This window comes from Gekko japonicus, unplaced genomic scaffold (assembly GCF_001447785.1).
Source record: "Gekko japonicus isolate JY-2015 unplaced genomic scaffold, Gekko_japonicus_V1.1 scaffold4840, whole genome shotgun sequence".
In the NCBI taxonomy this organism is placed as follows: Eukaryota; Metazoa; Chordata; class Lepidosauria; order Squamata; family Gekkonidae; genus Gekko; species Gekko japonicus.
Window position 1 is genome coordinate 15,697 of NW_015163763.1, and position 12,788 is coordinate 28,484.

Here is a 12,788-nt window from a genome sequence, read left to right on the forward strand (position 1 = left end):
TGGCTCAAATGAACTACTTAGTACTTCTTTGTTTTAAACAAGGATAAAGCCGTTTGCCTGACATGTCTTTAAACTGTCTCAGTGTTAAAGGAGTACAATGTTAAAAGGCACTTTGAAACCTGTCACAAGAGCTACTCAATGTATCAATAAGAGGTGTGAGTGAACAAGATAAGTTATCTTTAAAGAATCAATGTCTTTGCAGCAAAATTGTTTTAGAAAGCATGTTGAGGAGAACTTGTCTACCGTGAGGACCATCTGTCATGTTGCTAAATGTATTGCTGAGAGTGGTAGGCCATTCACTGGTGGTATAAATTGAATAAAATAAATAAATAAATAATAAATAAATTTGTTAAAAAGTGCATGGTTAAAGTAATGGAGGAAATGCGTCCTGATAAGGTATCTTGTGTTAGTTGTGTCAGTTTATCTGCATCTACAATCACCAGGCGTGTTGAAGAATTAGGAGAAGAGGCACATATGTCACTGAAAAAAAAACCCCCCCCCCCGGCATTAGATGAGAGCATTGACATTACAGATACGGCTCAACTACTAATATTTATCAGGGGGATAGATTCCAACTTCAGAATTACAGAAGAGTTGTGTGCACTGCAGTGTTTGAAAGGCACCAGAACTGCAGGAAACATATTTTTGAAGGTGTGTGAATCAGTAGAAAATCTTGGTCTGAGTTGGGATAAATTGAAAAGCATCACAACTGATGGTGCAAGAAATATGGTGGGAAGTAAAACTGCTGTTGTTGCAAAAATCAATGAAGAGATATTGAAATTAAATGGTACACTTCCCATGCAATTTCACTGCATCATCCACCATCACGCCTTGTGTAGTAAGATTATTCAGTGGGAAAGAGAGATGTATATTGTTGTATGCAGCATTAATTACCTCAGGCATCATGGCCTTACTCATGGTCAGTTTCAAAATGTTCTCTCAGAGATAAACACAGAATATGGGGATGTACTGTACCATGCAGAAGTCAGGTGGCTTAGCAGAGGCAAAGTCCTCAAATGTTTTTTCACTCTTTGTCATGAAGTTGATGTCTTTCTCAAGGAGAAAGGAAAAATTCAAGAAGTATTTTCTGACCCTAGATGGATTTTTGATTTGGTTTTCTTAACTGATATCACAGAGCATCTGAACACATTGAATTTAAGTTTGCAGGGGAAAGGAAAGCTTCTGTGTGACATGTATCATCTGAACTGAAAGCTTTTCAAGCAAAACTAAACATTTTTGTGAAGCAAGTTAATGAAAGTAACTTTTCAAACTTCTCATGCTGCAGTTAACTAAAATTTGAGAAGGATGGGGATTTACAATTCAGTGTTGAGACACATCAAAGCACTGAACTTATTGCAGATGGGATTCCAGAACAGATTCACTGATTGCCATAAGCACAGAAAAGAAATAAGAATGTTTCAGAACCCATTTGAAGTAGTGCCAGAAGATGCTCATAACTTTTTTCAGATGGAACGAATTGATTTGCAATCCAGTGATCATCTCAGAGATGTTAGCCCAGTCACCTTATATTGGGCTAGTTCTGAACTGTGTTATATTAATACAACTTGATGAAGAGGGCTAATAAAGAGACTGTGTAATAAAGAGGTCACGTTGAGGGTGCCCAGTGAGGAAAAGATGCCAGTTGAAGATGATAATCTGCTGACCCGATATCGCTCCCGAGGTGCTCCCGTGTCTCTTGCTTATCATGTGTGCACAAACACAGGTTTTACAGCAAACACAGGAAAACTCATTAAATAGCCCAGACTCCCAGTCTCCACATGAGAGGCTCATCCCGAACCCCCACCCCCTCCGCCAGACAGCAAAGTCCTTCCATTCCACATGGAGAATCCTGCCCGGGTCACCGATGAGTCAGTCACATTGTCCCCAGACTCACCTCTTCCCCCTCCCAGGTACCAACGGTCAAGGTAGCCAATAGAATTGAAATTGGCCCCCGCTAGCCAATCCCAGACCACAGGGAAGGGCCATCAGGTGTAAGCCGCCTGAGCCCTCTCTCTTGCTCTCTGCAGCAGCTTTAAAGGTTAGAGCACAGGGTGACCTAGAGACCCTTCTCCTACGACCCCTGCCTGTCTGCTGTTACCTCTTACGCCCAGCTTGCTGTACCCAAACCCTTGCCTCGCTTTACACTCTAGTCTGCAGCTAGAGTGCTACACGTGGTTTCAGCCAGTCTGATTACACGCGCCCTTCCCGTTTATATTTTTCTCCCCACCCTAATACCTCCCGCTGGAAGATTTAGGAGCTGTGCATCGCCTGAGGTAAATATCTCCCACCAATGATATCCTGCTAATGCAAATGTCCTATCCCAAATCTCTCTGTTTTTACCTAGTTTGTGTGTGTGTGTATGTAATTGTGTGATAGTTAGTAAACTAAAGAGAATTTTATTTCTGTCTCTGTCTCATCATTGGGAACGTATTGGTGCAGCCCATCCTCTGTATACAATTGACCTGAACCCCAATTATAATAAACTGTTCCAATTGTCTCTCCTAAAGAGCAATTCGGCTAACAGAGACATCCAAGTTAACATTTCTTCATTAACCTCTGATGGTTTACTTTTGATCTAAATAGGTAGGTTAATAATTCTGTTACATTTTTATTTAAGATGTGGCCCTCTTTAAGAGCTGCGGTGGCTCAAGTGGCTCAAGTGGTTAAGATGCTGAACCAGTGTTCCCTCTAAGCTGAGTGAGTGTGAGCTAGCTCACAGTTTTTTAACCTCTGGCTCACACATAATTGTCGTAGCTCAGGAAGGATGGTTCCAGAGCAAACTAATTTATGCAGGAGCTGATTTGCTCACTCACAGCTTTAATGCCAGTAGCTCACAAAGCAGCATTTTTGCTCACAAGACTCCAGAGCTTAGAGGGAGCATTGTTGGGGACCTCTGCCCTAGATTACTACCAAAGTACTAGTGTACTTCTGCCCCCTCTTATACACTCTGCTTTTGTAAGGAAAGGGACCCACACTTTACACGTGAAAGGGCAAAGGAACTCCCAGTTGATGTAGGGCCCCCCAGCTCTTAGTATCTATATATCTAATACTGAAGTCCCCCCATGTGTGCGGATACTTAAATCCGCGCATCGGGGGGACCTGGGAGGGAGGGAGATGTTTGTGCGCACGTGGGGAGGTCCCCACATGTGCACAAAAATCCTAAATCCTGGAAAAAACATGGGGGGATGTTTAAATCCCCCCAAAACTTACAGAGCGTCCCCTGCGCATGCGCAGGGAATGCTCTGCAAGCAGCGAGGGCCGCGCGGCAAACCGCACAGCCCTCGCTTCGGGGCCGTGGGGGAATCAGCAGCCTAAGCCCTCACCCACCCTCCTTTTCTGCCTCAGCCCACCGCCCCCGCTCCTCCCCCCGAAGTGGAGTCGAAGAACCTACCCCCTCCGCAGTGCCGACCGCTCGAGAGTCCAGAAGGCGGCCCCTTATGCCATTCGCGTGGTGCAGCCTCCCCGGCGGCCAGCTGGTGGGTGGGGGGCGTCCAGAGGGCACGAGGCTCCACCAGCTGCATCCAGGAACTGAAGCTCTGGCTGGCCCCGCGCCGCGCCAGTGGCCCGCCCTCGCCCTGGCCCTTCTCGACAAGCCAGGAAATGACATAGGCCGTGATGGGACACAGGGCAGAAGCGTCGCCGGAGACCGTTCCTCAGGCCCCTCCGCAGCAGCGGTGCAGGTCCACCGTGCCTCTGAACCCGAGCAGAGAGCGGCCGAGTGGAGGGGGCAGCTGGATCCCAGGGCAGACAGAGCGCTGACACAGAGAGAGAGGAAAGAGAGAGAGAGAGAAAGAGAAAGAAGAGAGAAAGAATAAAAGAGAAAAGGAAGAGAGAAAGAATGAAAGAGAAAGTAGATAGAAAGAGAGAGAGAGAGAAAGACAGAGGAAAGAAAGAAGGGGAGAGAGAGAGAGAGAGAGAGAGAGAAACGGATAGATAAATGATGCATGGATGGCTGGACAGAGAGATGGATGGCAGGCGAGGAGAGTGCCTCTGACCGTCTGCAGAGTCCCCTCCTCTGCTTTCCCCATTGGCGCACCCAGGCTGCGGCGTCGGCACCTGGCCACATGGGAATGGGCGCGCCTGCTGCCCCGGGCGGGGCGGGGTGGGGTGGTCGGGCGGCCTGGCTGGCTGACTCCCCATTTGGCTTCGGTGGCCTCGAGGGGTGGGGCGGCAGCAGGGGCCGCCCCGCTCCCCAGCCACTGTCCGGGACAGCCAGCCCCGTCCCTCCCCTCCTCTCCGGCCCGCCAACCGCTCGGGAGTCCAGAAGCCGGCCCCTTATGCCATTCGCGTGGCAAAGGGAGACTACAAGACCCAGAGGGCCTGGCGAAGGTGAGCGCGAAACTACAACCCCCAGGATTCTTTGCGCTTCCCGCTGAGCCAGGCAGCTGTGCCGTGGGCGTCTAGCTCACCTGGGGCGCAGCTGGAGGTGGGGGCGGGGCTCTGCGTGACGCCAGGTGCCAGCCCTGGGGTGCCTCCCCCCCGGGAGTATTGCGGGCCCCGCCCCTTGTTAACTATAATTCCTGAAGACATCTTGGAGATCTCAGATCCTGAATCAGGAGTTCCCTTTGGGAGATCTGGTTAATATAACAGAGTTTAGCCCAGTCACAGAAGTGTGAAACTGAATGCGGTAAATAAATCTCCAAAGAAGTATACTGCAAAAAAGGTAAACTTGTTTATTCAAGTAGATCCAGTTTACATTCAGCAGTCGAAAGGGGAGAGTACTTTCCCTCTCACAGATGGCTGGCTTGGCGTTGTCTCTACAGGACAGACCTGCCGAGACACGTGTGCGTGCATCCCCATGGAAGGCCATCTGCAGTGAGGGAGAGGACAAAGCCAGAGAGAGAGAGAGAGAGAGAGAGAGAGAGAGAGAGAGAGAGAGAGAAGGGTTCAGAAGGCAGCTCCCAGGCTCAGAGGCACCCCATTCAAAGAGATCACTTCTATACACACCTAGAGTGATATAGCGGGGCCCCTCCCATGTCCACGCGTGCTGTCACTCACTCCAACAGAGATAACCTCATTCTTCTTTATGTTCCTCTGACGGTTTTAAAATGTTTTAAATGTTTTATGTGGATTTGATGGTACTTTGTACCGACAAATGTGAGACGCCCTGTGCCTGTTCACAGGGAGGGCGGGATACAAACGGAATGAATGAATGAATGAATGAATGAATGAATGAATGAATGAATGAATGAATAAATAAATAAATAATTCTTCATCACTTATCTCTCTCATGCCGTTGTGTGATTGTGCTCAGCTTACTTAGTACTATCAGGAAACGACCATCTACCCCTCTTATCCTAGGATATGCACCTCATAGACTATCTCACATAAACACACCTCCTTTAGAATGCCCTCCCCCCCAGCCCTCATCGAAGGCAACAATTCAAGGGAATGGATGCTAGGTACACGAATGACAACTAGAATCATAGAATCATAGAATGTCAGAGCTGGAAGGGACCCCGCAGGTCATCTAGTCCAATCCCCTGCACTCTGCAGGAGCAGAGCCGAAAGATAGCCCTACATACCTACAACATACCCGACAGATGGTTGTCCAGCCTCCGCTTGAAAACATCCAGCACAGGAGCCTCCACCACCTCCCGAGACAGTCTGTCCCACTGTTCAACCACTCTTACAGTTAGGAAGTTTCTCCTGATATTTAGCCGGTAACGACTCCCTTGTTAGATCTAGTCTTGCAATCCGGAGCAAGAGAGAAGAGATCCGCTCCCTCTTCCACATGACAGCCCTTCAAATACTTGAAGACTGCAATCATGTCCCCTCTAAGCCTTCTCTTTCCCAGGCTGAACAGACCCAACTCTTTCAGCCTTTCCTCGTAAGACTTGGACTCCAACCCTCTCACCATCCTGGTTGCCCTCTTCTGGACACGCTCGAGCTTGTCAACATCCTTCCTGAAATGTGGTGCCCAAAACTGGACACAGGACTCCAGGTGAGGCCTGACCATAGCAGAATAGACCATAGCAGACTAGATTGACTTCATCTGGCATATGCACGGATAAGTGTTCTGGTTGGACGAGGCCTCTGTCAAGTGTCTGCCGAGCCCTTCTTCCTTCTTGCTGCCCAACACCAAGGAAGTGAAATTTTAAAGATTTATTTATTTATTTATTAGATCCGTATCCCGCCCTCCCTGCGAGGCAGGCTCAGGGCGGCTCACAGTAACAATGCATAAATAACAATAACATCCACATAAAATATACTAAAAACAGTTCAATTGTACATTAAAAACCATAAGGTGCTGGTGATATTCTTCCATTGTTTACGATGGCGTACAAATAAGGGTGACAGCGGTCAACAATTATTCTGCTGTCTGGTCTTCCAAGCGTCAAGATTCAAGTGGCGGCACAGGCCAAGGGTCAAAGCCAGGGCCAAACTCTTGCCTTTTTGTTGCTCTTGGGTTTTGGTGTGGTGTTTTTTGCTTTCTTTTCCTTCGGATCTTTAGGGATCTGAGGGGTTTGGGGAGTCTTGGGTTCCTTAGGCTCCTTCTTCTCCTTCGGTTCTTTTGGATCCTTCGGCTCTTTTTTCACCTTGGGCTTTTTCTTTTTCTCTTCCTGGGAGCAGACTAGTGATTTCCTGGTGGGCAAATGGAAACTAAAGGAAATTACAGGTGCAGACATTTAGGGACTATCAAAAATGATGATCGAATGTGACCTATTTAGTGCCAAAGTTAACAAGTAGAGGGAACTTCCTTCAGATTAGTTGCCCCTCCTCAGTATAACAACAGATAGGGCATGCTTGGATCGGAATATTGAATGCCCGCCCTGACTGAGGAACACTGTTATCAGCAGAGCTCAGTGAAGCTTGCCACCAAAAAAGAAACTTAATCTGTCCTCTTGTTCAGAACCTTCCTGAAGGCCCCCTTCACCTCCTTGTTGCGGAGGCTGTAGATAAGGGGATTCAACAGGGGGGCGACAATGACGAACATGGCAGAGACCAGAGTGTCTATTTCCAGAGAATAGCCAGCGCTTGGCTTGTTGTAGTTCAGGAATGCATTTCCAAGACAGAGAATGACAACAATGAGGTGTGAAGCACACGTCGAGAAGGCTTTGCGCCTGCCACCTTCGGAGTGCATCCGCAGAATGGAAGCCAAGATGCAGACGTAGGAGAGGATGATGAAGAGGATAGGGCACAGACCCACAAAGAGGCTTGTGATGTGATTGGCCAGTTCGTTGGCACGAGTATCACTGCAGGCGATTTGTAACAGTGGCGGGACATCGCAGAAGATGTGTGGGATCCGGTTGGCTCCACAGAAGGACAACTGTGAAGCCAAGGCAGCATGAACTGCTGAGTCCAGGAAGCCCCAGACCCAGGTGGAATATGCTAGCAGGATACACACCCTCTTGCTCATGAGGACAGAGTAGTGCAGGGGTCTGCAGATGGCGGCGTAGCGGTCGTAGGCCATGACAGCCATTAGTGCTGGCTCGCAACCCGCAAAGCCAATCAGGAAGAAAGTTTGTGCCAGGCATTGCTTGTACGAAATTGTATTTTGTCGGCACAGGAAGTTGATGAGGATCTTGGGGACAACAACGGTGGAGATGCAAATGTCCAAGCAGGAGAGGTGACTGAGGAAGAAGTACATGGGGCTGTGAAGGCAGGAATCCACGAGGACCAGAACTAGTATCATGAGGTTGCCCATCAGAATGGCCAGGTAGGCAGCCAGAAACGCGACAAAGAGGAAGGCTGGGTGGCTTGGGAGGCCGGAGAAGCCCAAGAAGATGAACTCTCTCACCTGTGTGTCATTGTCTGCAGCCATGGAAAAGAGAGGATGCCTCTGTGAGGAAAGAAAGGAAGCTCCATGAGATACAGTATGGGGTAGTGGTTAGAGTACATGACTATGGTTCCAATCACCACTCTGCCATGAAGCCCAGCGGTTTCTCTGGGCCACTCACTGTCTAAGACTAGCTTACCTCACTGGATTGTTGTGAACATAAAATTCGTAGGGGGGGATAACTATGTACCCTGCCCTTAGCTCTGTGGAGGAAGGGCCAGATAGAAATATAACAAACAAACCAGGGGCTGGAAGACAGCATAACAATGCAATATAACAATATTAAGCAGTTGGTTCCCTTCCTTGAACGCAATGACCTGGCAAAAGTGATCCACGCAATGGTCACCGTGCTGGATTACTGCAATGCTCTCTACATGGGGCTGCCCTTGTCCCAGATTCAGAAGCTGCAGCTGGTGCAGAATGCAGTGGGGAGGCTGTTGCTGTGTCTTCCCGTTCGGGAACACATCCCTCCCACCCTAAAAGCACTGCACTGGCTGCCGCTAGCATACCGGATTAGGTTCCAGGTGCTGGTTCTTACCTCTAATGACAAAATGATTCAAAAAAGACTGTTACTATATATGGTATGAGAAATGCCAGATTTTCAAGCTGGATTTGGAAAAGGAAGAAGTACTAGAGCAGGGGTGGCCAAACTGTGGCTCGGGAGTCACATGTGGCTCTTTCACAACATATTGTGTGGCTCCCGGCAGGGCGGCTGGGGAAGCGAAGGGGAGGCGTGCCTGCCCGATCGGTCTTCCTTTCCCCAGCCAGTGTTCCCCTTCCTGGGTAGGCTTGAGGCAGGGGGGAGCGGAGAAAGAAAGCAACTTTAGCTTTAAAAGACCCCCCCCAAGCCTACAAATATAATTGGACAAATAAATATCATTATCAATATCTATTATTCCTTTTGTTTTTGGCAGTCTCATTTAATGTTAATAAAAAGCAAATTTGCATACTTTTCAATAAAAATGTCTGTAGTATTTGTTCATGTTACGTGGCTCTCAAACCTCTGACGTTTATTCTGGGTGGCTCTTAGAATCATAGAATGTTAGAGTTGGAAGGGACCTTGCAGATCATCTAGTCCAACCCCCTGCACTCTGCAGAAGCACAGCTGAAAGATAGCCCTACAACGTACCCAAAAGATGGTCCTCCAGCCTCCGCTTGGAAAACGTCCAGCAAAGGAGCACCCACCACCTCCCGAGGTAGACTGTCCCACTGCTCAACCACTCTGACAGTTAGGATGTTTCTCCTGATATTTAGTCGGTAACGACTCCCTTGTAATTTCCACCCATTAGACCTAGTCCTGCAATCCGGAGCAAGAGAGAATAGATCCGCTCCATCTTCTACATGACAGCCCTTCAGATACTTGAAGACTGCAATCATGTCCCCTCTAAGCCTTCTCTTTCCCAGGCTAAACAGACCCAACTCTTTCAGCCTTTCCTCATAAGACTTGGATTCCAACCCACTCACCATCCTGGTTTCCTTCTTCTGGACATGCTCGACCTTATCAACATCTTTCCTAAACTGTGGTGCCCAAAACCAGACACAGTACTGGACACAGTACTTACGTTAAGTAAGTTTGGCCACCCCTGCACTAGAGATCATAATGTAAATTTTCACTGGGTACTGGAACATATGAGAGAATTGCAGAAGAAAATCAGTTTGTGTTTTATAGATTATAGCAAAGCTTTTGACTGTCTGGATCTTGAAAAGCTATCCTTGGTTTTACCAGACATGGGTGTGCCACAGCACTTGATTGTTTTGATTTGCAACCTGTACTCTGGACAAGAGGCTACTGTTAAGACAGAATATAGAGAATCAGAAAGGTTTCCAATTGGCAAAGGAATCAGACAGGGATGTATTTTATCTCCCATAAGTAAAACTGGATTAGATTTGAATGAAGGTGGAGTGAAAATTTGGTGGAAGGAACATTAACAATTTGAGAGATGCATGTTAACACCACATTACGGGTGGAAGGTAGTGAAACTTGAAATGACTACTGATGGCAGTTAAAGCAGAAAATGCTCAATAGTCATGGGCTAAAAGGACAAGTCCTCTTGTGGATCAAAAACTGGCTAATTAATAGGAAACAGAGTGTAAATGGGCAATTTTCTCAGTAGTGGGTGGTAAGCAGTGGGGTACCGCAGGGATCAGTACTGGGTCCAATAATTTTTTAACTTGTTCATTAATGATTTGGAGTTGGGAGTAAGCAGTGAAGTGGCTAAATTTGCAGATGACACAAAGTTGTTCAGGGTGGTGAAAAGCAGGGAGGATTGTGAGCACTCCAGAGGGATCTGTCGAGGATGGGCGAGTGGGCATCAACATGGCAAATGGAGTTCAATGTGGCCAAGTACAAGGTGATGCACATTGGAGCCAAAAATCCTAACTATAAATACACGTTGATGGGGTCTGAACTGGCAGAGACTGATCAAGAGAGAGATCTTGGAGTCGTACTGGATAATTCACTGAAAATGTTGAGACAGTGTTTGACTGCAATAAAAAGGCCAATGCTATGCTGGGAATTGAAAATAGATCCGCCAGTATCATAATGCCCCTGTTTAAATCAATGGTGCGACCTCATTTGGAATACTGTGTACAGTTCTGGTCACCACACCTCAAAAAGGATATTGTAGCATTGGAAAAAGTGCAGAAAATGGCAACTAGAATGATTATAGGGTTGGAACACTTTCTCTATGAAGAAAAGTTAAAGCGTTTGGGGCTTTTTAGCTTGGAGAAACGATGGCTGAGGGGAGACATGATCGAGACTTATAAGATTATGCATGGGATAGAGCAGGTTGAGAAAGAAGTACTTTTCTTCCCTTCTCACAACACAAGAATTTGTTAGCACTCAATGAAATTGCTGAGCAGCTGGGTTAGAACACATAAAAGGAAGTACTTCTTCACCCAAAGAGTGATTACCATATGGAATTCACTGCCCCAGGAAGTGGTGGCAGCTACAAGCATGGACAGCTTCAAGAGGGAATTAGATAAACATATGGAGCAGAGGTCCATCAGTGGCTATAGCCACAAGGTATAGATAGGAACTCTCAGTCTGGGGTAAGTGATGCTCTGTATTCTTGGTGCTTGGGGGGGGGCAACAGTGGGAGGGCTTTTGGAGTTCTGGCCCCACTGGTGGACCTCCTGATGCCACCTGGTATTTTTGGCCACTGTGTGACAGAGTGTTGAACTGGATGGGCCTTTGGCCTGATCCAACATTGGCTTCTCTTATGTTCTTATGTATGTACTTAACGCCAAAGCAGGATTACAGCTGAACATCAAGAAGGCAAAAGTAATGACTACTGGGGAATTGAAAAACTTTACACATTTTTGTTCATCTTTCCATTCTTGTTTATCTTTCTGTCTAAGAAAAATATGAACAGTTTCTGTTAGAAAGCTACTCACCTTTGGACATGGATGGATGGGCGAATGGATGGATGGATGGATGGATGGATGGATGCCTTCTCCTCCAGTTCAGCTCCAGTTCATGTTGGAAAGGGAAACCACACAGCCTTTCACTGCCCCTGTTACTAAACTGCCAGGTCAGAGTGGAGATATTGCTTATCCTGAAGGCTACAGCATGGTGGTGACTGGTAGTCCCAAAATGTGGACCCTACAGTCAGTCTGGAAGGTCTATCTCCATCTTCGACATGAAGAGCATGTCCCTGTAACCAGTTTGTACAAGACTGAGGTGGAATGGAAGTGAGAATGCTTTACTTGGCCTTGGGGCCTTGGGAATGAACCTCAGTTGGGAAACCACAGGGAATGGTGTGTAATTGCTGGAACTTTCGAGAATTGGTGGCTCATGCGGGGCTTTTTTAGCAGACTCAGTGAAGCCATACAAAATGGATATTGCCTCATATTGTCAGGGGATACAAAACTTGTACCCACAGAGGTGTCCAGAACATGTGAAGCATAGCCTAGCCTGATGGCTTTGGGGAAACACCAAAGTGTTCTAAACTTTTCCCCGTGGAGTGCTGCTTTTCTTGAAATCTTCTTACCAGTTCAGTCTCCAAGCTCATGAGTTCCCAAGAACTGAGACCAGCAATCTGACCCTCTAATAGTCTGTCTGAGGACTTGTCACGGCTCAGGTGGGGTGTCACCTGACGCTGCCACCACTCTGGATTTATGTTCCCTTGAGAAGGCCCAGAGTACCCTCCCAAGACCTTCAGACCTCCCTTTAGGCCAAATAACAGGTGTGAGGACCAGGCAGAGTAAAACAAGGAAAAGGTGTCAGCAAGCTGCCATGGTGTTCTGTGTGACTTCTGATTTGTACATATGTGATCCCTGTCCCTGCCAGTTGCCCGTTATGTTTTCCTGCTGTAATGCCAAAGTAAAACAACTGGAGGATGTGAGGGGGAGAGTGTGCTTCAATGCTAGCTGTTGCTTATTAAGCCTGGGAACTGCACCTGTGTTATGTCTACAGTTCGCCTGGTTCCCAGGACCTGGGCGCGCAACCGTTTTCTCCTGCCCGCCAGCGGGAATGTTACCCATTGGTTATGTATCTAACTTGAATCCCTTTATCATGTCTGCCCTAACTGCTTGTACCCAGTTCTAACAAGGAACGTGTTTGAGTGTCTTTCCAATGCTTTGAAATAAACTTTGCTTTCTTTGAAACGTGGATTTATTCTCGATGCTTGGGGATCCAACATATTGTTAGAACTCTCTTTCTCCTATCGTCCCAATTCTGGCGAGACCATGAGCGGGTCTGAGGGAAACCTACCTACAACGGAGGGGGACACGGGATCGGTCCCAACTACCTCCGCACCCTTGATTGCTACAACTACCGCACCAGTGGAAGGTGCTGTGGGGGGAACGATTCCCCGACTACCTGCCTACCTGTCTTGGCCGCCTCCAACCCCTTCGCATTGGGGTGCGCGGAAGACCCCAGTGCAGGATGATTGGGCTTTGTACAATACACAAGGCACCCGGGAGGTGTACTCCCGTCGAGGCAGCGGGCTTCGAGAGAGTCTTTTTGACAAAGGAATGTTTCCCGACTCCGGGAGTTCAGGGGAGA

The 12,788-nt window shown here is 47.6% G+C and overlaps 1 protein-coding gene across 1 annotated transcript; it reads right to left on the minus strand.

Annotated features, from left to right (window-relative positions):
- Window positions 1–6,832: 6,832 nt before the first annotated feature.
- On the minus strand, window positions 6,833–7,765 carry LOC107107610 (olfactory receptor 5V1-like). The gene has a single exon (XM_015407920.1). It carries the CDS (start codon window positions 7,763–7,765, stop codon window positions 6,833–6,835), a length of 933 nt encoding a protein of 310 aa, XP_015263406.1.
- Window positions 7,766–12,788: the final 5,023 nt, after the last annotated feature.